Here is a 27,564-nt window from a genome sequence, read left to right on the forward strand (position 1 = left end):
ACTCAGGGCTCAACTCTGTCAGAGATCCCAGATGAGTGTTGTGTTGGGGAATATGTTTCCGCAATACCGCCCTCATCTGGCAGCGTCAGGTTAGTAGACTGCACCTTTATGAACACATGTGTGAAGAAAGCTAGTGGTAAGCAGTTTTTTTTCTTCAGATTTGCCATAACTTAAGCTATAATTTTCCCTTATTACGAGGCCAGTTTGGAAATACCATCCTCCCATCTGATCCTTGGGTCTGCCCCGGGGGTCTCCTTTCAGTGAGACGTGCAACGAGGCATGCTTAACCCATTCTGACCTGAGATCAGATTCATACAAGGTTTCCACTGGACACACACTGGTCTGATGAACCCATTCTGACCTGAGTTCGGATTCTAAAAAATGTCAGTCGTTCTTAGATTTTTCAAAAATAGCAGACCTACAAGCTCGTAGCGCGGCACTCGGTGGCGCGCTATGAGCTTGTAGATCTGCTATTTTTCAATAGCTAAAGCATGACATGACGCTAACACCCAAATGGGTTCCCGGTCAGAATGGGTTAATATGCCCCGAACCACCACGAATGTGAGAAAGATACTGACATAATAAAACATCACCTTCGATAAACAGTTATAATAATGTCTGTTTAATTATAATCAAGAAACAATAATAACCCAGCAAAAAAACCAAACCCACGTTCTTATCATAATTATAGGAGCAAACAACAAGGTAACGAATGTGATCATAGAAAGTCTCTGTCCTCGGAGAGGTCTGAACTGGGTCTGTGCCGTCAATCAAAGTGATAAGTATAAAGAGTGTCATCTGCTGAACGAAAACAACAATAAAACGTGTCTTTCGAGCCGTCTGCAAAAAAAGCACTGTAATTACATTATTACTTTTGTCTTCCATCAAAAAAAGCATTTGTTTAAAAACAAAACAAAACAAATCCCTTCCGTTATAACACCTTAACGGATTTTTATTAAAGGTAGAGTAAGTGATTTCACTTAATTCAAATATCACTTGTTTTGTTGTGATAATCCTCTCTACTATAGAGTGTGCTGACCATATAAGGAGTTCCTCCCTGTCCCCAGTTAACCCCTGGGGGTCAAAAAACCTTAGGTTTCGTTTTTTACTCTCTGTCCTGATTGGACGAAGGCTTAGGTCCCACAGCCAAAAACGAAACCTGAGGTTTTTTGAGTGAAATCACTTACTCTACCTTTAATCCATTAATAAAAATGTCCCCGGCGTTTATAGCGCCTTTTACCGACGGACCGGATGTTGTCCCGGATGTGGCTGTATTATAGCGGCTATAAGTGTAGCCAAAGAGAGTGGCGACACGCTTTTGATCTCGCCGCAAAGCGGGTGCCTATATATATGGGCTATAGTTCCAAACATCGGAACTATATCCCATTGAGATGAAATGACCACTTCCTGCATTCCATTGTTTACAATGGGAGTCAACGCTATATATAGTGTCGCCACTCTGTTACTATTAATAATACTCTGGCCAAAACACTCTCGATTGCGATTGCGACAACAAGATTAAATCTAACGCAGCTATATAGCGACTGCATGGACAGCGGGGGCCCGTTAAACACATAATCTTTTTTTTTGAAATAATTAGACGGGATGATTTTTATGATGATTTTTAGTTTGCGAGTCATTTTTTATGATTTCCGTTGTCGTCGGCTAAACGGGGGGGGGGAGGGGGGTTTCGATGACGTCTCACTGTTGCCCAACATCGAGGATTGCGCGAAACAAGCGCTCCTATAGGCTGTGTGGAGTGACCGGTTTTGATATCATTAATCCCCGCCTTGTTAATCTATCTAATCTAAAAAAAATAGCAGATCTACAAGCTCATATAGCGTGCCACCGAGTGGCGCACTACGAGCTTTGTAGGTCTGCTATTTTTGAAAAAATCGAAGAACGACTGACATAGAAACATGGGCTTTTTCAGAAAAACTGTCAGGATGTATAGAAGACATTTTTTTTAGAATCTGATCTCAGGTCAAAAATGGGTTAAAAGGTGAAAATAGAGGCCGTTTCTCTCAGCATCGGTGCGATTATGAGTCGATAAATCACGTCGTTTGTAATAATGAATTAAATGCAAGGTAAAAAAAAAAAACACAATTCCTGATACATTGTTCTGTCATAATGATGATGTCATGTGATGATGTCAAACGATGACACCAAAAACAGCCGATCCACAAGCTCACAACGAGGTGCGGATGTGACGCTTTGTGAGCTTGTCGATCAGCTATTTTCGGCACACCGCCATAGCGGTACGGTATAAATGGGGCTGTTAGCATTATGCTATGCGCTTTAGCTATTGAAAAATAGCAGATCTACAAGCTCATAGCGCGCCACCGAGTGGCGCGCTACGAGCTTGTAGGTCTGCTGTTTTAGAAAAATCGAAGAACGACTGACATAGAAACATGGCTTTTTCAGAAAAACTGTCAGGATGTATAGGAGACAATTTTAGAATCTGATCTCAGGTCAGAATGGGTTAATAATGAAACTGTCAGGATGTAGAAGACATTTTTTTAAATCTGATCTCAGGTCAGAATGGCTCAACAGTGTGACGCGAGGTAAGGCTTGTTGAATGCGCTGGGAGTGCGTAGAAGGAACTTTAGTAAAAAAGTAATGCATTTTGTTGTATTGCACCCGTGCCAAAATATTTGGTCATTATAGTAACTCAGCTCATGGCTGAACTCGTTTCAATTGAACTCGTTTTTTTATTTATTTTTGGTCCTTTGATCATAATAGATACACAATATAGTATAAAGATCAGCATTATTATAGCAATTATAAAAAAAAGCACTTCTTGGGGCTGAGCGACGACACATAATTATTAAGGCCACGTTAAAAAAACGGACCAAACATTCGGATCAACGATAAATACAGCTGCGGTCTCCGCTCTCTATCCGTTTAGAACCCAAACGTTCTCAGCCGTTATATTCTTTGTATAGACCTATACGGACAAGATCCAGAGCACCGTTTGCAACGATGAATTCTGCTACAATATCCCGTCTCCACGAAGCATTCATATAGCGTATAGGCTATATTAGCCCATTTTGGGGCGCGGGAACCCCTTTTGGTGTTAGCATTATGTTATGCTTTAGCTGTTGAAAAATAGCAGATCTACAAGCTCGTTACGAACTTGTAGGTCTGCTATTTTTGAAAAATCGAAGAACGACTGACATAGAAACATAGGTTTTTCAGAAAACTGAAAGAACATTTTTAGAATAATCGCAGGTCAAAATGGGTTAGAGTGAGACGGAAAACGAACCGGAGATGACAGCATCTTGGGGAGCTTCACCGGTGCTCTCTCTCTCTCTCTCTCTCTCTCTCTCTCTCTCTTGAGTGAAGTAGCGTAGAGAACAGGGTTAATTTTGATTCTGTACGATGTAGTTTCATTCGCTGTGTGTTTGTGAGTGAGAGAGAGAGAGAGAGAGAGAGAGAGAGAGCTGGTAAACCACTGCAAAAATGTGTTATATTTATGTGTTCCCGTCTGACGTTGTCCAGGTATAGCGCGTGAAGTACATCACGCGAGGGAACGACGTAAAAAGCACGACTTGGTTCACGCGCTCTAAAAGTGGTGGTTGACCTGAAGAAAGCGTTTGATCCGTTTAATTCCCGTCACGCATGGTGAGGGTATAGCGCTGCTTTTCCCCCAGTGTGCCAACTTTTGCCAAGCATCATCGTCGTCGTCGTGTTCCAGGGCTCTCGATGTCCGGCGTTCTTTTATTTTTGTTATTTCTTTTGGCAGAGCAACCCTATGGGGAGCTTCAAGCTGAAAATATCGAGGCTCCGCTCATCATCATTGTCATTTTTCGTTGGTTCGACCCCTATAGCTCCTAGCCGTGTCGTGAAAACCCCGGTCATTTCTTAATAAAGACCCGACTTAAAAATCGATACCACGAGCATGAGAAGAAGTTCCATGTTTAGCCGCAATGTCAGCTACACGCCATTTGTGCTAATAGTTAAATGCAAAATGACAGGATCGTTTCCAGCAACGGGTTCATAGGTTTTAACGTTGCGGGGGGGCGTCAATGAACACTCGCTGTGCTCTTAGTATAAAGAAGCGCTCTGGAGATAACCAAAAGCACAAAAATAATAAAACACGGACAGAGAAGGAAGGTATGGGCGTCCGTCCAGTCCCGCTCACGTCGAGGCCTCAGCCACGGTGTTGGGAGAAGAAACAGGACAGAGGATGACAGGGTGGAGTGTTCCAGTCTCTTTGGGAATCCAGCTTGATATTCTTTGGAGATTTTGTACATTAAACAAAGTTGTGCCGTGGACCACGTGAATAAGGGAAAGGGAAAGGGAGAAAAAAAAAAACAGTTATTGGGTGGATGTGATGACAGTCTATAGCATCACAGCACAGTGTTCTCCGATTGGATCTCTGCCTCCTCCGTGGGCGGGTTTGGGGAGTCGTCGGGGGCGGGCTCATGACCAGCAGAGCTCTCCCCCCGTTGGTCCACGGCAATCACGGGTACGAAGGCTCGTCCAATCCCCTTCGTGAAGAACAGCCCTCCGTCTGTAAAAAAAAAGGCCAATCGGAGAGAGAGAGAGAGAGAGGTCAACGGCGCAATCGGCGTCCTCAACACGCCACCAGAAAGACAAACACAAACACCACCACAAACTCTTTGGTTTTGCTTTTCCGAGCCATTTTCTGCCCAATGTTGTGGTTGTCAATATGCCCCTCATGTGTACCGCGGTCGCTATGATGTAACTCATAAATACCTCCAGTTAGTCCTTTGATTAGAAACTTACATTCCAAAATATTCTCCTCATAAAACAATGCATTTTTTTTTTACTTTGTTTTTGCATTTGTTTATGGTATATCGACTTCTAAATCAGTCCACCAACTATTGAGAGCACATTTTTGAAGTTACATAATGGCAAGCCCAAACATCGACCATATAGTAGTCCTTTCCATTTAAGGAACACACACACACACACACGTCTTCTCACTCTGTGTAAGACACTAAGGATTGCTTCCTACCGTAGTTCATTGAATTTACAGTGTCACAATGAACGACACATTTGGATTCTAATTCAGATATCTTGGTTCGATAATAATACACACACACACACAATTTTGTATAGCGATGATTCTAAGTGCGCAACGTTGCTTTCGGTGTAAGAGCGTAAATCCTTGGTGCCACAACTCCTCTGTCTTTCTAGATGCACCCCCCACGCCGGGAGCACTAGAAGATGTGCACAGCGTTCAGTTGGAGATGTAATGTGCGTTAGTTAGTTGGGTTAGGGCGGTTAGTAAAGCAAAAACACGGCAGGCGTTAACTCTTAACAGCCAAAAGACAGCCCAGACCTCAGCAACCACATGCACGTCAGCAGGCCTGTCACAGTTATTACACAGGGGTTGAATTGTTGATGAATTTAATGCATATAGGACCACAAGGGAAACAAGTCCCCAGGACTTTTTTGTGCTATCCTTTTAGCCAAAATGTTTAAAAGAATAAAAAAAATGAAAAATCGATCAATGGCATGATGGAAATAGTTTGAGCTAATTGCACTCATTTTGCACAATCAAAAAAACAGCTGGATGACGTCTACAGTTTATATTTATCATTATTTTCATGTCGTTGCTTTTTTAGGGTAACGTTTAAAATCGGACAATTTAGATTAGCACAAATAGCAGTTCTACAAGCTCACGGAGCATCGCATCATGATTTCTTTGAATATTTCTGTTATTTGTCAAACATAAATGTAATTTTCATTCACACTAATTCTTTTTTTAAATGATCATCATTAACCACAAATATTGGTACGACAACACATCACCTGCGTAGGTTTTACGATAACGACAGCCATACATGTGTTAGCAACTGCTGGGAGAGCAAGAAGGATTAGTGGGTTTACCAATGCAATATACTGCAGTACCGTACATAGAGTACAGTATTGGTATATTGTACATGGATGGACATACAGCAACACATAACAGCATGCCGCATTCTCTTCTGTTATATGTCTTTCATCCTCCACGATCCCGTGCACACACGCACGCACGCACGCACGCACGCACACACCCTCCCTCTGTCAGGTGGAAACCATATCTCCTAAAACTGTTACTTTCCAGGGTTCAAATTCAAAAGTCGACCAAATCTGCTACTTTTGACCAAATCTGCTATTGTGCAGCGTTGTTTTTGGCAGCAAATTTCTATTTTAGTTTTAGTCGTAGTCTCTTGAATGGCTTTCATTTAGTTTGAGTCACATTTTAGTCACCCGGAATGTTTTAGTGTCTAGTTTTAGTCGACTAAATATCACAAGATTTTAGTCAATTCAATCTACAGTCGATTTAGACGACTAAATTGGGCCTTGATGCCGTCGTAATGGGTAATTTTACGTTGAAAATAGGCGATCTACAAGCTCACGTGTCGCGTTGCGACGCGTTGTGAGCTTGTAGATCGGATATTTCCAGCATGCAAACAAAGTATAAAATGACTTATTACTGGATCTCTTGTCCACTAGTCCCTTCCTAACAGTTTAGCCTAGTTTTTATTTGTTGACTAAGGTGCTTTTTACACGAGGATGGTGTTCATAAAAAACGGCAAAATAAAGTATCGTTTGCTGCTGTCATTTAGACGAGAACCGTGTTCACAGGAGGTGAAAACGCAACGAAGTGAAACCACCTCCCAGAGTGGAAATCTTTTAGAACGCCGTTTCCTATGGTCTCCATATAAACAGGCAAAACGGTGGATACGCAAAAATTGTGACATCATGGCTTACGTCAGCTCTGGTCGGCTCACCCGTGTCCTACGTTTTTACATGGTGTCATAGGCATGCGTCAGTTGCTAGGGGAAACGAACAACAACAACCATGCTAGTGATGAGGACGCAACGTTTGTTTACTTTCTGTGTAGAAGAAGAACGGAAGTAGTTCTACGCATGCGTGACTTATGTCTATGGTTTATATATGCGCTGCGTCACACGGACCCCACAAGGACACGCGCCACCTAGCGACCTGGCATGTATATGCATGCACTTTGTAGCGTTTTCATTCAAGTGTGCGTTCTCATGTAAATGGTCCAAAAAAATGAGAACGCAACAGGACTTTGACGTGTTATATGGAGATGGTCGCCGTCTAAAAGAGGCCTAAATCGACAGTATATTTAGTCATCCTACAGTAGCTTAGTTTTCCTTTAGTTTCCATTTCGTTTTTGAAAAAAAGGTAGTCGACGAACATTTTTCGTCTCAGTTTTACTGACGAAAACAACACTGCTTTTGTGTATAACATATAAAAGTATAACATATAGGAGATACGAGGTTTTCCGCTCGACAGCAAAGACACACAGACCGCTGCACGACAACAACAACAACAACAACAACAACAACACGACATGCCGGCCAATCGGGAGGTGTTCAACGCGTTCAGCCAACCAACCAGGGTCCTCTTACCATCACCTGCCTTTCAAAAGCTCATCTTAAAGGCAGGCCGAGCAGCTCACACATCTGCAACGTTCACAGAATGTTCCCATCATGCATTGCTTCAGAACAACACCACACAATTTACATTCGAGTGCATGCAAGCTGACACGGAGGCGGTTGAAACCCACGAAGCCAAGAGTTACTCACGGACGATGAACTGAAATCACATGATACCGGGCTCACGGTATCATTCAACAGGCAGCGCTTTCAGTCGTTACGCAGTTCAGACTAGCAACGTTAAACAGAAGTTAGTGGCCATTAATATTATTATTATTATTATTATTAGGGGGACTGCAGGCTCACGCCCATGGCTTCCACCTTAGTCTGAAGACTACATGTTTCAGACTGCACCTCGCCCTCCTAGCACTCACCTCTTCAAACTCACCCCCTAGCACTCACCTCTTCACACTCACCCCCTAGCACTCACCTCTTCACACTCACCCCCTAGCACTCACCGCTTCACTCACCCCCTAGCACTCACCACTTCACACTCACCCCCTAGCACTCGCCCCCTCACACTCACCCCCTAGCACTCATCTCTTCACACTCACCCCCTAGCACTACCTCACCCTGTGACTGTTTGACCTTGTTGGCCGAACAGAGCGTGCACACGCGTTAAGTGGCTCTGGATAAAGAATGTCTGTCTGCTAAAAGCCTAAACTGCACGAGTTGTAACTCTCATAATATATATATTTTTCCACTCCATCTGGATGTGATGAACGAACGTTCCGTTCATCGTGACTGTACAAACGCTCCAGTGTACGTTGTGACCACAACGGAAAGAAGCTCTCCAGCTGGTTATCCTTTTTGACAGATTTGTACAGATTGTACAAAAAAACATGTTCATGTCTGTCAGTATAAATGTCAACCGTTTGGCCAAAGACGAGTTTCCTCAAGGAGAAAAAAAAAAGAAAATATGCACACACACAGTCATACGTCGGTACGCATGCATGCGCACATGATAAACACACACACGTTCACTAGGGCCGTCAGGTAATTGATAGTAAAGACACAAATTGGTAGCAGGTGTGGCTCACTGGCTGCTACTGTTGTGTTTTCTAATGTTAATTCAACCATTCAAACTAAATAAATTCAAATTATTAAGAGATAATTAGCGCAAGTGAACTCCACCGGGCACCGGTTCATGCTTTTGTCTAAATCTCATGGCCGCAGCGGTACTGATGTATATATATATACCGTACTGCATTATATGTGCATGATTTCTATGCAAAATATAGCAGTAGTAAAAACAGGCCTATTTTCAAAGACCAAAAAGTCTAACGTACATGAGCTCATGAGTTCTGAGCTCATTTTGACAGCACTAACAATGTACACTTAACACAATTCCGTTTGAAAACTCAAGTCTGAACTCTTGAGAGTGTAACAAACGTAGGTTTTGTAAACCGTTTCTGGGAACTCATCAGCTAAAAAAATATATAAATATATATAAAAAAAGAAAACCTTTGGGGGTACGTAGTGTATACCGCCCGCTTCCACTTCTAGAGAGCGGATCTCGGGCCGTTCAAGCTCTCCTTTAGCGCTCCACTTCCGGCCGCACGTGCCTTCGTTCACATTCCCGACGTTCCTAAACTCTACACGTTGTAACAGGATCTGCCGACAGATTCCGCCGCGGAGCTCTGTGCCGTGCCGACGAGAGATCACAAACGGATAAACCGACACACCGAGGATTCATTTCACCGCGAACTCGACGTCGAGAGGACACAAAAAAAACCCTCCTCGACGTCGTCACGCCGCCGTTATACCTGTTATGATCTTGGAGGCGGAGCCGAGGAAGCCGCCGTCGTCGTCGTCGTCATTGGCCGGCGGCGGCGGCTGCGGGGGCGGCGGCATGTTGGGCCGGGGGCGGGGCTTGGGGGCGGGCCTAGCGGGGCGGGGCAGCGAGCCGCCGGTGGGGTAAGGGTTCTGCGGGAGGAGGAGAGGCGGCGGTGCGGCGGCGGCCGCGTCGTGGTGATGATGCTGTGGCGGAGGGGGCGTGCCCGGAGGGGTGGGGCTCGGGGTGCTGCGCGGAGACGACTCGGCCTCGCCGCCCTGGTGGTGGTGGTGGTGGGCTGGAGGCGGGGGCTGCGGCGGCGGGTGGAACGGGGCGTGGATCGGACTGTCTTTGCCGGCGTGGCGGAGCCGAGGCGCGGCCGCGGGGGGGGGGTGGGGCGAGCCCGGGGTCGCCTGCTGCGGGTTGTTGTTGCTGAAAGGACTGGCCTGTCTGGGAGGCGCCGGGGCCTGTTTCTTAGTGCCTGGAGAGAGAGAGAGAGAGAGAGAGAGAGAGAGAGAGAGAGAGAGAGAGAGAGAGAGAGAGAGAGAGAGAGAGGAGAGGAACCGTCGAAAAACCATCAGGGGGTTTGCTATTTATCCCATTCTGACCTGAGATCCCACATCAAATCTGTCACTAAATCTGCCTTCTTCCACCTCAAAAACATTTCCAGACTCCGCCCCTCACTCCCAGACTCTGTTGCAGAGACCCTAATCCATGCTTTCATCTCCTCCCGGCTGGATTACTGCAACGGTGTTCTGTTCGGCCTCCCCAAAAAATCCCTTGACAGATTGCAGTACGTGCAAAACTCCGCTGCCAGAGTGCTCACCCGCACAAAACGCTGGCAGCACATCACCCCCACCCTCAAACACCTCCACTGGCTCCCGGTTAAGTTCCGCATACATTACAAACTGCTCCTCCTCACCTACAAATCACTCCATGCCCTTGCCCCACAGTATTTGTCTGACCTCCTCAAGGACTACACCCCTGAGCGGAACCTGAGGTCTTCAGAAATGGAACTCCTCACCATCCGTCACGCAAAACGGCGGACTCTCGGTGATAGAGCCTTCTACGTGGCAGCCCCTGCCCTCTGGAACTCTCTCCCCTTGGAGATCCGCCAGACTCCCACATTGAACACTTTCAAGTCTGCACTGAAGAGACATTTATTCACCTTGGCTTTTGGCAACTAGTTTTGTTTTTTTGTTTTTTGTCTTGTAAAGCGTCCTTGGGTTTCTTGAAAGGCGCTATATAAATCTAAGTTATTATTATTATTATTATTGAGATCAGATTCTAAAAAAAATATGTCTTCTACATCCTGACGGTTTTCTGAAAAAGCTATGTTTCTATGTGTCAGTCGTTCTTTCGATTTTTCAAAAATAGCTAAAGCATGACATAATGCTAACACCAGAAGGGGTTCCTGCCCAGAATGGGTATTATTAGCAAGAAAACCCCGGGCTGTAAAAAATTGTATGTGTGTGTGTGTGTGTAACGATTTTAACAGCGATACGATACGTATCACGACACATGGTCGACGATACGACACATGGACGATATTGGTTCATTATGGCGACGCGATCCGTTACGATTCAATGATTTGAAGTCGATACAGTAACTATTTCAAAATTACATTGACATTATTTTAAACCAAGTAATTAAACCCCTTTTTATTTTTTCTTCAAACAATTGCTAAATACCGCACGCACACAAATATAATAGTATTGACACGATCGATTGTTTGCATAGCAAAACGATACGATACATATAGTCAATGTTGCCGTTTTCATTTCAATATACTACTTCTTGAAATTAAAATAGATTTCTGGATGCAGTTACTATATCGTTACACCCCTGAAATATATATATATATATATATATATATATATACACAAACAAACACACACACACACACACACACACACGGTAATGACATATTTCAAAGTATCAATTTCTAATCAATGGAGCAATGCATTTCTTGTCCACCTTTGGAATTACATCAGGGAAAGGTATAACTACACAACCCAAACCTCTATACCAAAGTATCCTGGCCCTAATAATTCCCATGACGTTTGAAGTCCAGCCATGATGAACCCCTCACTCACTCACTCACCTCTGCGCATCAGGTGTGGACTGGGCCCCCGGGAGCCCCCCTGAGAGTGGGGGGTCCCCGGTGTCAGGTAGACCGACCCGTTCCTCTGGGGAGGGGGGGTGGAGGTGAGCTCACGGGCCGGGCTGCGGAAAAAACACACGCACACAAGGTCAAGATTATAAACGGTGCGGGGCGAGAGGTAATGTGAACTATACTGCATAGTGGTTCTCAACCTGTGGTACCGACCGGGGGCTCACTGGTGGACGGCGAGGGTATTGCAAGTGGGCCTCCCAAATAGTTGCCAGAAGACAAAGATTTGAATGAATCCATTCTGGGGCGGGAACCCCGTTATACTTTAGCTATTGAAAAATAGCAGATCTACAAGCTCATAGCCCGGCACCGAGTGCCGCGCTACGAGCTTGTGGGTCTGCTATTTTTGAAAAATCGAGGGCGCAAATCTTATATATTCTTTCGCGTGATGGGCGGGCCCAGTTAAGTGGCATGATGGGTGGGCCCAGTTAAGTGGCGTGGTGGGTGGGCCCAGTTAAGTGGCATGATGGGTGGGCCCAGTTAAGTGGCGTGATGGGTGGGCCCAGTTAAGTGGCGTGATGGGTGGGCCCAGTTAAGTGGCATGATGGGTGGGCCCAGTTAAGTGGCGTGATGGGTGGGCCCAGTTAAGTGGCGTGATGGGTGGGCCCGGCCACAAAGACTTCCGTGAAGTGGGCCCTGATCCAGAACAGGTTGAGAATCCACTGAACTAACCGATTCAATCAAATACGAAAGAATAATCAATTTGGAACATTTTAAAATATTCCCCAAAAATGTAAATAATTATTCTATACAAGCTGACAACACACAATTTTCTCTTTTTTAAATTGTTTTTATCAAACTTATAACATTATGGCTTAAGTAGTTGATTAAAAAGTTTGTCACGTAGATTTGTTGATTGAAGATTTAAACAAATTAAACAAAACAGCAAAAAGTGCTCCTCAATTACTTGCCTATTGAAAAGAAAAGATAGATAGCTAGAACAATCAAATAATACAATAGAATCAATAGAATCAATAGTAATAATACAATTAGCAGCCAGTATGTCAGGGCCGACACAGCGAGGGAGGACTCATGCATAACATCCAACTCTTCATGGCCTTTCAGACAGACAGACAGACAGACAGACGGACAGACAGACAGACAGAATCAGCTATAAGCCTACATGGAGGGCAAGGATTTTAAAAAAAAAGCTTCCTGTAAATCAGTGGTTCTCTAACATGTTCATCCAAACCAAAATGTATTTATACTTTGAGAGAATTTAGTTCCAGGGATAAGGAGAAGAATTGTGTTGTACATTTTCACAAATTCCAATAGTTTTTTTCAGAGGTTTTTTTTCAAAATTAGCCCATCTACAAGTTCACTTGGTACTTTTGAATAGCCAAATTATCAAATAGGGTTCAAGTGGTTAACCCATTTTGGTGTTAGCATCATGTCGTGCTTTAGCTATTGAAAAATAGCAGATCTACAAGCTCGTACGCTATACGAGCTTGTAGGTCTGCTATTTTTGAAAGATCGAAGAGCGACTGACATAGAAGACATTTTTAGAATCTGATCTCAAGGTCAGAATGAAAAACTGTCAGGATGTAGAAGACATTTTTAGAATCTGATCTCAGGTCAGAATGGGTTAACCTGAATGTTATGCCATGCCAACACATTTTAGTTGGGGAACCCACCTCGAACGAAAGTATAACTCTGAGAACCACTGCTCTTAAAACAATCAACTCCCTCCGGAAGCAATTTTGGAGATGATTAATTTAGCATTTTCGCATGAAGCTGAACCAAAGCAAATCACAGCACAAAGATTTAAAGATTGAATTCTTCTTTCATCATTTCACAATAGCTGTCGGGGGGGTGGGGGGGGGGGAAACAGAACATGTCAACGTCAACAACCAACGATAAATAAATCAAAGTGAAATCGAGTTGAATCAAAATGAACACGAAGGTGCGAAGGGTTTTGTCTTGCAGGTGAGCTGCGGTGGGCGGGCGGGCGGGCGGATGGTCAGTCGGACGGGCGGGCGGGAGGGAGATAAGGGTGTCACACCCAACACCCACCACACCACCTCACGCCTCACTTCCTCATGTCTTACCTGGCCTCGTCTGAGATGAGATGGTTTAGAGGCTGAGAAAGCGGCGCCGTTGCTACTCGGACCGCACCGTCACCACCACCACCACCCTGCCCTCCATCTCCACCTCCACCACCTCCACCACCACCACCACCTCCACGGGACAGAGGTTCATGGGGCTGAGGAGGAGGCTGAGGGTCGCCCGGCTGAGGGTCGCCCGGGGGGGCGGCGGCTCCCACAGACGGGGGCTGGACGGCGGGCGAGTTAAGCTGCTTTCTAACGACAGTGCCGGTTCTACGCGGGGCGGGCTCTGGGTGTTTGTTAACGATGCTGGGGAGGGGAGGTGGAGGAGAGTTAAAGGACCACTTCACTGCACTTTTTGCAAAAAATAATATATGTTAAAAGACGTTTAAAAGCTTTAGAACACTTTCCTGGGGGTCTTTATATGTATGTGATATGTGGTATTAGATATTTTAGATTGTAGCGGTGAGCACGGTGTCTCTGATGTCATGGACACTGGGCTCACTTCCTTCCTTCCTGGACTACATGTTGTCTCAGTAAGACAGCTCTCCCCCCTATCCACAAGGCGGAGGAGTGCACCAAAGAATTATGGGAATTGTAGTCCAGGAAGGTAGTGAGACCAGAGTCCATGACATCAGAGACACTGTGCTCACTGCTACAATCTAAAATATCTAAAACCACATAAAGTACCCCAGGAAAGTGTTCTATAAAGCTTCTAAACGTCATTAACATATATTTTTTTGCAAAAAGGGTGAAGTGCCCCTTTAAGAGACACACGCCATGAGAGAGAGTGAGAGAGGGGGGGGGGGGATAGGGGGGAGGGGAGGGATGTGTGAGGTCAACTTTATGCTTTGAGCGAACGACGCATCACAGCGACAAAAGTGCCGTCAAAGTGACAAAAGGTGTGTTCGCATTATATACACCTCTGGAAAATATTCATGGTCGCAGGCTGGCGTTTTCTTCGTAGCGTACCCCGATACTTCCATAAGCTCCATTACCACGATGTATGAAAGACTGTACATTTAGCGTACTTCTTTGTTTACACAATCAATCAAATCGATCATTTAGTAGACACTCTGTATTCCAGAGCACCGTATAAACAAGGTAAATACGTATATCTAATGCAGAGAGATGGTGTAGCAGATCTACAAGCTCACAATGCGTGGCGTTGCGAGTCTTGCGACGCATTGTGAGCTATTTTCAAATGGCCGAAATGTATAGGGTTGAAGAGTAACGTTTTCTAATCAAACTTAAAATCACCAAAGTAACTAGTAACTAAAGTTTTCAAATAACTGTGTAGTGAAGTAAAAGTACACATTTTGGCTCTGAGATGTAGTGGAGTAGAAGTACATGTACCGTAAAGTGGAAATACTCAAGTAAAGTACAAATAACTCAAAATTGTACTTAAGTACAGTACTTAAGTAAAAGTACTTAGTTACTTTCCACCACTGCTAGGATCATAGGGAAACCGAGAACCTATATAGCGTCAGTCTAAACGACTCAATAGCAAGAATACAATAAATTGTACATTTGAGACACTGCCGGCGAGTGGCAGACATTATGAGTGCTCAGAACGCAGAGACGTTACGTCGTATAGTGCGACGTCGCTCGACACCTGGCGCTCAAAGCATAACCGCTAGACCTCAAGGTCTGATTCATACGTAGTCGGTCGCCGCGCGACAACGATGCACAACTCCGTATAAATCAGGTGCGAGAGACGGACGGACACGCACTGACAAGACTGGACCTCTTCCCGAGAGCATGATGAAACCCCAGGCTGATTCTGATTAACTGATTAAAAACATGGCAGACTAGTACACGCCAACACAGCTGCGCCAAACAATTTAAGTGGGAAATTGAGGGCTCAATGCATTATAATGGCGGAGGTGCTGCGCATCGCACGCGTTCCTTCTCCGCTGCGTTGTTTGTTTGTTCGCCACTTTGGAATACTTTTCAACGACAAGCGATTAAACACCGTTTTAAAGTGGGTTTTCGTGACGAGCAAAAGGGTCAAGTCGGCGCATTGGCTCTTCAAAGGTTCGCGTAAAGCTCTGGAACACGATTGTTTAATCACCGCAGTGTGTTAACCCATTCTGACCTGAGATCAGATTCATACGAGGTTTCCACTGGACACACACTGGTCTGATTAACCTCATTCTGACCTGAGATCAGAGTCTAAAAATGTCAGTCGTTCTTCGATTTTTCAAAAATAGCAGACCTACAAGCTCGTAGCGCGCCACTCGGTGGCGCGCTACGAGCTTGTAGATCTGCTATTTTTCAATAGCTAAAGCATAACATGATGCCAACACCAAAATGGGTTCCCGTTCAGAATGGGTTAAGGCCTATTCATACTCCAGTTCTAGGTGATAAGTCTAAGGTCTAGATATCTTGCGCCACCCCCTTACCCCTTATCCTTAAACTTATTTGCCATTTCTTACCATTTTAAAACATTTAAAAAAAAAAATGGTACAAATAGCCAATATACAAGCTAACAACGTGTCGATGTAGATTGGCTAGTTGAACAATTTTTAAATGTTTTAAAATAGTAAAAAAAAATGGCAAATAAGTTTAGGGATAAGGTGGAGCCCTACGTCTCCCAGAGCCAAGGTCATGCCAATGTGTGAAAGCATGATAGACACACGGTATAGAGGGTATATGCGTGTGACATCATCATCATCATAAGTGGAAGTTATGCAGGAACGCCCTAACCTGACGCTGCCAGATCCAAAAAGCTTGCTACACAAATTTGTTTCACAGCTTATTTGGATCTGGGATCGCGGAAGCAAATTCGATGACGGGGCTGTTCCTTTTTTTCAAGATACATGGTAGATGATTGGATGGGAGCGTCTGTCTATCACCGTGTGGGCGTGCAAACACAACCAATCATATCGACGTGTCTATATACCGTCACATCCGCATCCCGCCTTTAGCTCACGCTGATTGGTTCGGTACGAAGCAGATCTGACTCAGGGCTCAACTCCGTCAGAGATCCCAGATGAGTGTTGTGTTGGGGAATATGTTTCCGCAATACCGCCCTCATCTGGCAGCGTCAGGTTAGGAACGCCCACTGAGTGGCAAAAAAACCTACTTTCTGGCCTCGACAGCCCCATACATCCAAATAGAAATAGAAATTTGATTGCAGTAAATGACTTTAACAGTTTTGAAGGACAACTTTAGTTTTTTTCAACCAAGGTTCATGTTCTAGGCGACTGTGGCTCAGGAGGTAGAGCAGGTCGTCCAATGATCCACGGGTCGGCGGTTTGCTAAAATCGCTAAAACGAAAGAAAGCAGCAAATGGGAAAAAAAAAATAACACTCATCTTTTACTTTCTCTAATAACAACCTAGAACATGAACCTTGGTTGAAAAAAAACTTTATGCATGTGCATACCCTCTAAAGAATCTGAAATCTAACACACCCGTTATTAATTGTGTTGCGTTTACGTCACCGTGCTGTGCAGCCTGCCATGTTTTTTTTTTTTACCCCGCTGTAGTTTTTTCCCCCGAAAGTGGAAAACAAAGAAAGGGTTTCATCACGCACCTCATTTTACACCAAACTCCGGAGACGAGTGAGCAAAGCAGGAATATATAAACCCATGACTGAGAAGCCCGACTACTTCACGCTCGGTCGCACCGAAGTGTCGCGTGGGAACAATAGACCTATATACGAGCTCACGAAGCTCACAAAAACGGCGCTTCTGCAAACGAATCGTGCAGCTCGTAACGAAAACTAGAATTAAACAAAACATTTTAGTTAACTGAAACTAATAAAAGATAAATTAAAAAACGATAACTGAACTGAAAACTGTATTGTGTGTCCTCAAAACAAACTAAAACTAACTGAAATTATATAGACAAAATACCCTTAGTTTTAGTTTTTTATCAATATTTATATGCCTTTTCGGATATTCATAATATAATCCTTTTAAATTCATTCGATTAATTTCCTCATTTCTCCAACAAGTTTTACGGCAGTTTTCAGCACCGTACGGCAGCATGTAGCCACGCTAACCCTAACGCACAAATAAACCAAAGTACGAAAAAAACTAAAACTAAACTATAACTAAACTAAAACTAAGCATTTTCACCAAAATAAAAACTAAAAACTAAAACTAACTCAAACCAAACTATAATGAAAAACCCCAAAACTATTATAACATTGCGTGAGACCCCGCCGTGCGACCCGAAGTCTGAATTGGGCTTCACAGTCATCGTGTCGAGACTCTACGTCGTGTTGAAGACCACGCCACACCAACTAAAGTTGAAACGGAGGAAAACCCACAGAAACCATACAGGAAGCAGCCTACGAAGCTTTTAATGGAACACACCAGAGGGAGAGAGAGAAAAGGCCATCATGATTACACAGAAGTATACAAGTCATCCACAGTCAGAAACATCAGCCGAGACATTGTGTGCACATGGTTTTCTAGGACGTTACAAAAGTATCTAAAATCCCCCCCAAATAACGGTCAATTGTTTAAAACTGCACTGTCCTCTCACCTCAATGTTTATTCAATTAAATTAAGATATCTAACGATCTAATGATCCATTCACTGCTGTATAGCGTTATTGCTGTATATGTATTCTTTGTGTTTCTATGTCTTTCTTTGGTCGAATTGGCCATTCAATAATAATAATAAGTATCATAATGTGAAGACGCAATTTGCGATTGGCTGGAATGTTGATCATGTGATATGACGACGAGTTGCGGCCGTCACTTCACACGACGCGGGTGTGATTTTCGTCTAAATGTATGCATTCTGTGCTTTGTTATTTGCGGGACGATCCGCAACACGGCATTCGAACCCGGATCCCTTTACTATACACACACACACACACACACACACACACACACACACGCGTGACCGAAATGTACTCCGCTGAACCAACACAGAAAGCCTGTTTGGGGGGGGCAGAGGATATTGCATTTTGAGCTTCACGCAAAACACCACTTGTAAAGCAGTATTGGTCCTGTACTTGTACTGTTGCCGGGTGGAAAACTGCATACTGTATATATGTACAGAAACGGTTAGTGTTAGTTATAGTGCATACGTTGGTATTTGGGAGTACAGCCCTACATCAAACACAGTGATCAATCCCATCATTCCAATAGAGTGTCACAGTCCTCGCCCCCTTTCAGAACGACGAAATGATTCTCCATTCATTTTCTCCTTAGGCTTTTCAAAAAGTATTTATTTAAAGACGGTTACGCCGCGGACAAAGACAACTCGGATCGTGACAAATCATGACAACAAACACACTATTTTGTGCCGATCAAATCATTTGAAAGAAGAAAATAAAGGCAGGATATACAACACCATTTGTTTTGTTTTTCTTCTTACACAAATTATTTGATCGGCCCCAAAACATTGTGAATTATTGTCATGATTTGTCACGATCCGAGTTGGCTTTGTCCGCAGCGTATAACCGTCTTTAAAGGGACACTTCACCCTTTTTGCAAAAATATATATGTTAATGACGTTTAGAAGCTTTAGAGCACTTTCCTGGGGGTCTTTATGTGTGTAATATGTGGTTTTAGATATTTTAGATTGTAGCAGTGAGCCTGTTGTCTCTGATGTCATGGACACTGGGCTCACTTCCTTCCTGGACTACATGTTGTCTCAGTAAGACAGCTCTCCCCCCTATCCACAAGGAGGAGCAGTGCACCAAAGAATTATGGGAATTGTAGTCCAGGAAGGTAGTGAGACCAGTGTCCATGACATCAGAGACAACAGGCTCACTGCTACAATATCAAATATCTAAAACCACATATTACACACATAAAGACCCCCAGGAAAGTGATCTAAAGCTTCTAAACGTCATTAACATATATTTTTTTGCAAAAAGGGTGAAGTGTCCCTTTAAATAAATATTTTTTGAAAAGCCTATGGAGAAAATGAACGGAGAGTCATTTCCTGGGCCACTCGGGGGCGGACGCTAGACTATAACACTACTAAGAGGTATTCATTTTTACGACTAGTTGCCTAGCTTGTAGAGTAGTTGTTTAACTACATATTATGTATTTTGTATTTTTTTGAAATAAATATTTGTACATTTTAAAAACGGTGTATATTGGTGACCATAACTATAATCTACCTGATCTCGAGGCCTACAAAATATTTTGTCTTATCAACTAGTCAACTAGTAGTCTACCAACAAGGTCGAGTAGTGGATTTACTAGTCGACTAGTCGCTTAATGCCCTACTAAGAGGTTCAAAATGGTTTCCCTTTAACTGCAAGTGCATGGAAGAGATTAGTGAACATGCACTGTTCAGGTTCATCACCCAACCATTCATTGGGATAAAACAACATTAGCTTAATGATCATCGTTAACCAAGAATAACAGTGTGTACAGTGGTTCTCGACCAGTTGGCTTGCGGCTGCCACCCCACCAGTATCTTCCACCTCCACTGTGAGTAGTAAGTAGTAAGTAGCCTTGCCGAGCCATGAGGCCCATAGGGGGCAGGAGCCCATCTCCTGTTTCTGTAGCGTGAGGCAGCTTGATGTACAAGTACACCCCCTGGAACATGACGCTAGTATGTCGCAGGGACTTACCCCCCAATCCAACCCTTGATGCCGAGTGTCAAGCAGGGATGGCACTGGGTCCCATTTTTAGAGTCTTTTGGTATGACCCGGCCGGGGATCGAACCCGGTCTCAGGGCGGACACTCTAACCACGAGGCCACTGAGCTGGTGGCCACTGTGAGTGGAGGAGAATAATAATAATAATAATAATAATAATAAGGCACGTTTCTTGCAACATTCACGTTCCCGTTGTCAAATTGATCAGCCCCCTATGCGCTCCTCTATGCACAGAATAGATAGTGTATTCTATTTCCATCTCAGATGTAGTACCTATATTAAAGCCAGTATCAACTGTACTGTGCCAGGACCTGGACCAATTAGTGACGTATCTATTTGGGGGCCCAAATCAAGTCAAACAAAGACTATAGTCAGATCTGGCCCCAGAATATCACCTGATTGATTTCAACCGACATCAATTCTGCCCACTAAAGACGGACGTCCCTGGATGAATCAGAGAGAGTCCGATCGAGGCCCAGATCAAATTAAGTCATATCATAACTAGTCAGATCTAGCCCAGAATAAGCTATGTTATTTAAACTGGTTACGACGTCCTGGAAATGACGTTAAAGAACATCCCCACATGGGCTGTGATCTGGCCTATAGCCCTCCTGAACGTAACCGGAGGACGTCATCATGACGTCATTTGGCTTGCTGGGTAAATATAGTTGGGTTTTTTGCTAATTTATTTAGCCTATGAAGAGTGTGCGTGACTGTGTGTGTTGTTAGATCGTGAGACGTGAAGAAAGGGGGGGGTTGCAAGACTTGGTCAAGTCCATTTCGGGGGGTCGCACGCCACCCAAAAGGTTCGAGAACCACTGACTGCTGTAGTGTAAAAACAGAACATAAAATACCGTACGTGCAGTCGTACACACACACACGCACGCACGCGCGCACACACACACACACACACACACACACACACACACACCCTGTCGGTCGTCACTGTCGGGCAGAAACCTCATATCTCCACATTTCAGCTTTTCACGTTTTATTTGTATTTTTCTCCCTGTAAATTAATGTCCTATGAAATAGCCGATCTACAAGCTCACAACACACCGTTATGTGACACGTGGCGGCATTGTGGATCTGCTATTTTCTTTTGATATTTAAGTGAAATTGTAGTTATTGAACCAATGAAACCTAAAATAATAATGCCTAGACTGGATCCCTCCATTTCCTGAAAAGTCATGTTTTGGATACATACCAAGTTATAGGCATGGAATGATATTAAGATGTAATCGTGATCATCAAAGTATGGTTAAAACTCTGTAAATGCCACTTTTGTTTGCTAGCTTATCAAGTGCGCTATAGAAGGTTTTAAGTGGTACCAGATATGCATTTAGACTAGATGCTATAGAAGGTTTTAAGTGGTACCAGATATGCATTTAGACTAGATGCTATGGAGAGTTTTAAGTGGTACCAGATATGCATTTAGACTAGATGCTATGGAGAGTTTTAAGTGGTACCAGATATGCATTTAGACTAGATGCTATGGAGGGTTTTAAGTGGTACCAGATATGCATTTAGACTAGATGCTATGGAGGGTTTTAAGTGGTACCAGATATGCATTTAGACTAGATGCTATGGAGGGTTTTAAGTGGTACCAGATATGCATTTAGACTAGATGCTATGGAGGGTTTTAAGTGGTACCAGATATGCATTTCGGCGAATGTGAACTGATCAAACTGTAGGACAATGTCACGATAAATGAGAATCTCTGCAATGTGATTATTGCGTTTTTCCCGCTAGGCGGTTATGGCCCCCATCCCTAATACACGGTTTTCACCAGACAGTGACTATAGCGACTAACGGGCCTCCCCTTTCACTCATCATGGCACACCGAGGGGGTCGTCACCACTAGGGCATTCACTTCTAGTCATTTTTACTAGTTGACTAGTTGCCTAGTTTGCTAGTCGACCTATTATACGAAAAGAAAAAGAAAAACTAGTCAACTAGTGGACATACTAGTCGACTAGTCGCTTAATGCCCTATATAGTCACCACCGGGGGCGATACCGGCGGGCGCTCCGTCTGCCTGACAACGTTTGGACACGGGGGCGGGGCTCTCTTCGTCCCCGCTGACCGTGACCGACTCGTCCGCCGCCAGGTAGAAGGCCGAGGCCCCGCCCCCACTGGCGCCAGAGGAGGGGGTGGTGGTCTTATTGGGGGGGTGGTGGCGCGGCGGCGGTGGTGGCTGGTGGTGCAGGCGGAGGAGCGGGGCGGGCAGGCTGAGGCTGAGGAGGCGCGGGGTGTGGCGGGGGGACGGGTACCTGTCTTTACGGGGGGTGGTGGTGGTGGCGGCGTCCCCAAAGCTGTCCTGGCTGCCGGGTCGTCTGCGCTCCAGGCCGGGGGCCGGCGGCTCCGCGTCGGGGGTCTCGGGGCCGAACATGTCCGACACGTTGAACTCCACCTCTGGGGAGGGGAGATGAATGGACACGTGAAAAAACATACATGGAGGGAGGGAGCCTATTCTAAGCCTAGCCTCGGAAACCCAGACGTTTTTATTTCCAGGGAGAAAAAAAAAGTCTGGGTCTGAGAGTCCACTTCAATTCGGCATAGAGTAGCGCAAACATTGCTCACTCTCTGCTGATTTCTGATTGTCTGCACCTTTGTAAAATTGACATAAACACGCACACATGTACACACACACACGCTCCTCTCCCTCTCTGTCACCCTAAGTAATTAGTCTCATGTCGCGCAGCTGCGCATATATTCTCCCGGCGGATCCTGCCGGGAGCTGCCTATGCCATAAAAAGCATAGGTGAGTTCCAGGCTATTCTAAGCCTGACAGCGTGTCGTGGGTTCAAGTCCCGATCCCGACGACCCTTGCTACGCGACTTTCATATCCCCATCTCTCTCTCTCCCCCCATTTCCTGTCTACCTACTGTACTTCTATCAATAAAAGGCAAAAAAAGCACCCATAAATATCAGACAGATAGATAGATAGATAGATAGATAGATAGATAGATAGATAGATAGATAGATAGATAGATAGATAGATAGATAGATAGATAGATAGATAGATAGATAGATAGATAGATAGATAGAAAGAAAAAATTGTATTGGATTTTCTTTTGTATCTGAAAACAATGGAATTATATAATATTCATGAATACAGCTGCCTAACGTATGGTTAAAGGTAGAGTAAGTGATTTCACTTAATTCAAATATCACTTATTTTTTTGTTTTGTTGTGATAATCCTCTCTACTATAGAGTGTGCTGACCATATAAGGAGTTCCTCCCTGTCCCCAGTTAACCCCTGGGGGTCAAAAAATCTTAGGTTTCGTTTTTGACTCTCTATCCTGATTGGACGAAGGCTTAGGTCCCACAGCCAAAAACAAAACCTAAGGTTTTTTGAGTGAAATCACTTACTCTACCTTTAATATAATAACTGTGAAACCAGGAAACACGTCCAGAGACCCCGCCCCCTACCGTCTGGGAAGAACCAATCGGCATGCACGATGAAGGGCTCTATGATGGCCACGGCGTGAACCGACGTCGCTGCCGCCATCTCTGCCAGCGTCCTGCGTATCCGCGCACGTACACACACACGTACACACACACGTACACACACACACACACACACACACACACACACACACACACACACACACACACACACACACACACACACACACACACACACACACACACACAGAACCAATAACCAACTTATAATTAAGGGGTATTTTTGGTAACTAAACGAGCGCATTAAAACCTGGACAACATCTGTGTAAATGTAGTTAAAAACCAGTTAGGATATAACATCACAATCGTTTAAACTTTTTTTTGGCCATTATTGTACATACAATGGCTATTCATAAAGAGCCAGATATAAGCTTGTAGATTTGCTATTTTTGAAGGTTTTTTTCCCCAGAAAACTATTCAGAAGAACTTTGTATAGTGAAGGACGTTCTTCTCACTCACCCTTCAGTCTTGGCCCACAGCAGGTTGGGTCCCAGAACGATGGCGATGTTACTGGGAGACATCTTGTTGACGTCGCTGTCCTGGGCCAGCCTGGCCAGGAACTTCACCAGGTACCTGAAACGCAACATCTTGTTAACGTCACTGTCCTATAATGAGAACTATACCAGACACCTGCAACGCAACCTTCATACCCATATATGGAGATCCCCGATCAGGTCATACAGTGCTATGACGATTATGTCATAGTACTGTGACGAAGCACATTTCAATGTTTTTCTGCTTTATTTGCGCCAAATGCATGCTATTATTTATGTGAAGAAAGGTAACATGTGATGCTGAGTATTTAAATATTATCTTCTGTTTCTCAAGTATGGTAATGGGCCTTGTACAGGGGTGAGTGACAGCTGTCTGTGATTGGTTGATTGTCACCACCCAAGGTTATGAATAGAGGGAGTGACACAGGGGGACGTGAGATCTCACAACAAACAGAGTGCAGGCCTGCACAGAGGAGGAGAGGCGCCAGATAGCGTTTACAGTACGACCGCGATTTAAGGTGTAAACAAGCTTATCTGCAGCCATTGTCGTTGTAAAGAACAGTCGAGCCCAGCGGACTGGGCATCACGGGTGCCGCTGCCGAGGGGAATCGGAGTTGGAACGGAGGATAACCAGCCGGCGAGTGGAGGCTATCAGGGCTACTGCTACTGCTACCGGTGAGACCGTTCCGAGGTTGTTCTGTGGATTGGATTACAAATATAGGGGTACCCCGAACACTTTCTTATTTATCTTGGATCGTTTTTTGGAGAAGAGGAACTTTGTGTTGCGTCGGAAGTTTGGGACAATGTTATATAGACGCTCGCGTGCGCGCGCCTCATCTTGAGGGGGACGCGGACATTATTATTTGCTGACTTTGGGGGGGTTTGAGAAGTAATTATTGTTTGTGGGTTTAAGTTTGTATGCTTGTTTATTTTGTTTAATAGGGAAAGAGACAGGGAGAGGCGTTACTAGCGAATTGTACTGTACTGTAGATTCTGTCATTCAGGTCTGGCTAACTCTATAAATAATTCTGAACATAACCCTACACGATCCCGCTTAATTTTTCCTTAAGTAATAGTTGCCTTGCCAGAGTTAAGGGGCGATTGTTACAGTACTGATGAAGCCTGGGGCTGGGGTTGCTATGGCGATCACTTTCCCATATATGGGAGGAAAAAAACAGACTTCGACCTCACCGATTGGCCAGACTGTCCATGATGTTTGTGCACGCCGCTGCCAATATAACTGGTCGCACGCACGGCAGAACTACATCGTTTCACAGAAGGAATCCACTTTATTTATTTATTAGTGCTGCTGGTGTGAGAAATGTTGCGGTGGACCATTTGTCTCCATCAAACGGAGAACGTCGTCAAGCTGTTGCCGTGGGCAACGCGCTGTACTCCTTTGGAGGTGACAGTAACGACAGATCACATAATCGGATCGTTGTGTACGTCTTCAACACGATGGCTTTACGCTGGAGGAAGTTGCCTCCAGTGACTTCTGGAAGAGGCCTTGAGGTTCCCTCCAGTCGTCACGGCTTCACAGCTGTGCTGGTAGGACGTATCGCCTACATCTGGGGAGGGCGGTTGGAGTTTCAGGATGCAGGTCTCTGCAACGAGCTTTATGCATTTGATGTCGACGCCCACACGTGGTTCAAACCCAGGGTTTCTGGGACTGTTCCAGGGTGGAGGTGCTACCACTCAGCCTGTGTCGTTGGGAAGGCCATGTTTATCCATGGAGGATCGCCGACTGGATTTTTATGGATGTAATGACATCTACAAGTTGGACACCACCACGATGGTCTGGTCTTCAGTTAGCACCGGAGGCACTGCGCCGGCCTGCTACATTACGGCACTCATCATCGGGACAAAGATGTTTGTGTTTGGGGGAATGCCGACATCAGAGAAACGGCATCAGAATGTTTGACACAGAGACCAACCGCTGGCAGGAGACACCTTCTGCAAAGCCTCTTCCAGAAGGACGCACGGATCATTCAGCCTTCACCTGCAATGGAGAGCTGTACATATTTGGTGGCGTTACATCTAAGTACTTAACCCATTCTGACCTGAGATCAGATTCATACGAGGTTTCCACTGGACACACACTGGTCTGATTAACCCATTCTGACCTGAGATCAGATTCTAAAAAATGTCAGTCGTTCTTCGATTTTTCAAAAATAGCAGACCTACAAGCTCGTAGCGCGCCACTATTAGATCTGTAGATCTGCTATTTTTCAATAGCTAAAGCATAACATGATGCTAACACCAAAATGGGTGCCCGGTCAGAATGGGTTAAATGATCTGTGGAAATACAATCCAGAGACTTTCTCCTGGAAGGAGGTTAAGCCCAAGGGGACCGGCCCGGTAACGGCGCTATATCGCTGCTGTTGCAGCGTGGGAGATCGTGTCATCCTCTTTTGGAGGATATCGAGGTCATCACCTGGTTATCTTAGACCTCAGTCCTAGCCTCAAGACGTTATGCAAGCTAGCAGTTATTCAGTATGATCTGGATCAGTCTGAACTCCCACACGACATCAGGTGGGAACTGGCAGCCATGACTACCTAAAAATAACTAAAAATAAAATCAGAAACAGTGAGGCAAAACAAATAGAAAATGATATAAACTTGCAGCCATGACGACTAGCAACAGCAGCTGAATAAACCAACACATAATAAAACTAGAATGTTGTATGCACTCCTAGAAAGTACCGTATGGCTCTATTCTGAACCATTTGTCCCTTCATATTCATGTTTGAGCCCCATATTCCCGCCATATAATCCATGACAGGGCAGACACACGTGTGAAACAGTTTGGAGTATAATAGGCAGCATATCCCAAATCACCCAGCTGTTTAGTGTTTGGCTATTATGCCACCTATAGAGCCCTATACCTGCAGATCCTGCCAATACCGATGTACCATAATTCATAAAGTAAATGTTCATCCAAGTTAACCCATTTTGGGCCGAGACCCCTTTTGGTGTTAGCATTACGCTATGCTTTAGCTATTGAAAAAATAGCAGATCTAGGTCTGCTATTTTTGAAAAAAATCGAAGAACGACTGACATAGAAACATAGCTTTTTCAGAAAAGTGTCATTTTCAAACAGACTTTTTTAGAATCTGATCTCAGGTCAGAATGGGTTAAGACCCAAATTTAATGTAATTTTCGACATACTCCGTGTTGGCCAATCACAAGCGGGCCTTTCCGACAAGAAGCTCCGCATTGGCCAATCACAGCTGGCCTTTCCGAACAAGAAGCTCCGTGTTGCAAGTGAAAGTAAAACAGACATTTTCTGTATTGCGTCCAACGAGGCTTCGATGCACGAGGCAAACAACAACACCAAGGCTTGTAGGAAGGCTGTATAACGACGACACGCACATGCGCGCGCGGCACGGAGAAATAACGGGCGCCATAGACTCGAGCGTCCCAGAGTGAGGAATTCTAGTTACAATGCAAATACAACACGATGCATATTGGTGGAAAACTCTGGGTGTATTTACAGAGAAAGGAGAGGGCAGAGGATGGTGGTATGGCGAGGTGTTAATCTAAGCATAGAGTTGTATTTTGAGCTTTTAGTTTAGTGTTTGGTCAGGGAAACGAGACCTTTAGG

The 27,564-nt window shown here is 44.6% G+C and overlaps 1 protein-coding gene across 2 annotated transcripts in view; it reads right to left on the minus strand.

The window, feature by feature from the left end:
• Nucleotides 1-601: 601 nt before the first annotated feature.
• arhgap17b (Rho GTPase activating protein 17b) overlaps nt 602-27,564 on the minus strand; it is a 90,598-nt gene continuing 63,635 nt past the window's right edge. Inside the window, exons 14-20 of one of the 2 annotated variants that reach the window (XM_080776516.1) lie at nt 23,926-24,039; nt 23,431-23,522; nt 22,268-22,409; nt 11,303-11,424; nt 9,191-9,679; nt 7,398-7,451; nt 4,397-4,516 (exon numbers count right to left, since the gene is read on the minus strand). In XM_080776516.1, coding sequence (XP_080632642.1) covers nt 7,444-7,451; nt 9,191-9,679; nt 11,303-11,424; nt 22,268-22,409; nt 23,431-23,522; nt 23,926-24,039 — 967 coding nt within the window. In that variant the 3' untranslated portion in view covers nt 4,397-4,516; nt 7,398-7,443. Of the gene's footprint in view, nt 4,517-7,397; nt 7,452-9,190; nt 9,680-11,302; nt 11,425-22,267; nt 22,410-23,430; nt 23,523-23,925; nt 24,040-27,564 lie in introns of both variants that reach the window. The other variant, XM_080776515.1, reaches the window with a different exon arrangement.

Source organism: Protomyctophum bolini (genome assembly GCF_963924005.1).
Source record: "Protomyctophum bolini genome assembly, chromosome: 11".
NCBI classification, from domain to species: Eukaryota; Metazoa; Chordata; class Actinopteri; order Myctophiformes; family Myctophidae; genus Protomyctophum; species Protomyctophum bolini.